This window comes from Pundamilia nyererei, unplaced genomic scaffold, assembly GCF_000239375.1.
Source record: "Pundamilia nyererei isolate P.nyererei 1_Seehausen unplaced genomic scaffold, PunNye1.0 scaffold00408, whole genome shotgun sequence".
Classification (NCBI taxonomy): domain Eukaryota; kingdom Metazoa; phylum Chordata; class Actinopteri; order Cichliformes; family Cichlidae; genus Pundamilia; species Pundamilia nyererei.
In genome coordinates, this window is record NW_005187809.1 from 257,050 (window position 1) to 258,490 (window position 1,441).

General features: G+C 51.5%; 1 protein-coding gene across 1 annotated transcript in view; it reads right to left on the reverse strand.

Annotated features, from left to right (window-relative positions):
* Positions 1-1,441, reverse strand: part of LOC102201406 (mucin-19-like) — a 40,201-nt gene that overhangs the window by 6,449 nt on the left and 32,311 nt on the right. Inside the window, exon 10 of the mRNA XM_013915956.1 lies at positions 852-918. Within this exon, the coding sequence (XP_013771410.1) occupies positions 852-918 (67 nt within the window). The remainder of the gene's footprint in view (positions 1-851; positions 919-1,441) is intronic.

The following is a 1,441-nucleotide window of genomic DNA, read 5'->3' on the forward strand; positions in this document are numbered from 1 at the left end:
GTGTGTGTGTGTGTGTGTGTGTGTGTGTGTGTGTGTGTGTGTCATGCTAAGCTATCCGGGTGTTCCTGATCCACTCTCAGGCGCACGCAGCAGTATCAGTATTTAGGACACACTGATGTTATTTCCAGTGACCTGAATGTTTGTGCGACTCTTAAACGGGAACTGCGTGGAGGCGTGTCCTCGCTGCCAATTCACAGATGATACTTTAAGAGGAACGAGGCGGCCGCGAGCTTAACAGCAGATACTCCACGAGTCCTCCTTACAGACGCGGCATCAAACTTTACTAATCTATATCTAATCAATACTAAACAGTATTAGTGTAATACACCTAACGCAATAATCGACCGCCATGACGGTGGCCTCCAAAAACACAAACTGACACGTCACTAAAACCTTCAACCTTGCAGGGACCTGGATGTAGTCCCTATAATTGCTGTCGGTCCCCACAAAGATATATAAACAAACACACAGTTCAGTGGCGGTGCCATTTAATCCATTAAACTCTTGCAGGTCTGAAACGTCTTTGTATCAGTTACACTCGTGTTCCAGTGTGACTCCTACGAGCTCGCCGCCGCTCCTGTCTGAGACCTGGTGGATCCATGGAGAACGCCTCCTGAGAGCACAGGTGCACCGAGCACCTGACGGACGTGCCGACAGGTTACAGCCTGCGTGGAAGAGTCTCTTTTCTTCCTAAGAACAAGCAGCAGCTGCACCGGCGTTACAGCGCCGCTTTGAATGGCAGTTGTCCCGTCCTTGATAAGCTTCGTACGAGTGTGCGTTGTATGCAAATGGATGGGACAGAGGGAGAAGGACAAACAAAAAGGCGGCGTGAGAAGGCCGGACGTTCTTACCCAGCTCGTCCCGGAGGTTGGCCAGCTCCTGCGACAGCTCCTTCTTCTGCTTCAGGGTCTCCTCACGCTGCAGAGAGAAGAAGACTGACATGAGCTCCTGTGGCACGGCGAAGCTGCGAGTTCATAACTGTTTAAATCTAACGAAAGCTGAGCCAGACCGTCAGACAGGAAACACTCAGCTGTGCTAATGCAGAGTCAGGCTGACCTAGTGCAGCCCTGCTCACACACACCTTCACCGCAGAGCAGCTGGGCTCAGATGGGCAGGATGTCCTTCACTGTGAGCGTGTGCTCAGGCGACCCACAACAAATATTAAAATACAGACGGTTGTCACACATGAAGGACGCCCGCGGGCTGCCTTAGCGCCAAAGCGCCTCCAGCATCACCTCATGAGGAAACAGTTACCAAACGCCTTCGCAGCAGCGCGGTCGGACGCCAGGCTCGCGGCACGAGTCGTTTTTATGGTTCGTGTTTTGGATGCAACTCTGATTTAACTCGACAAATATTTCTCTATTAATAAAGACGTGAATAGAAGGAGCGGCTCAGGAATTCTCTTTTGTTTTCCTGTGGACGGCTCAGGCTGCTCCTGCTG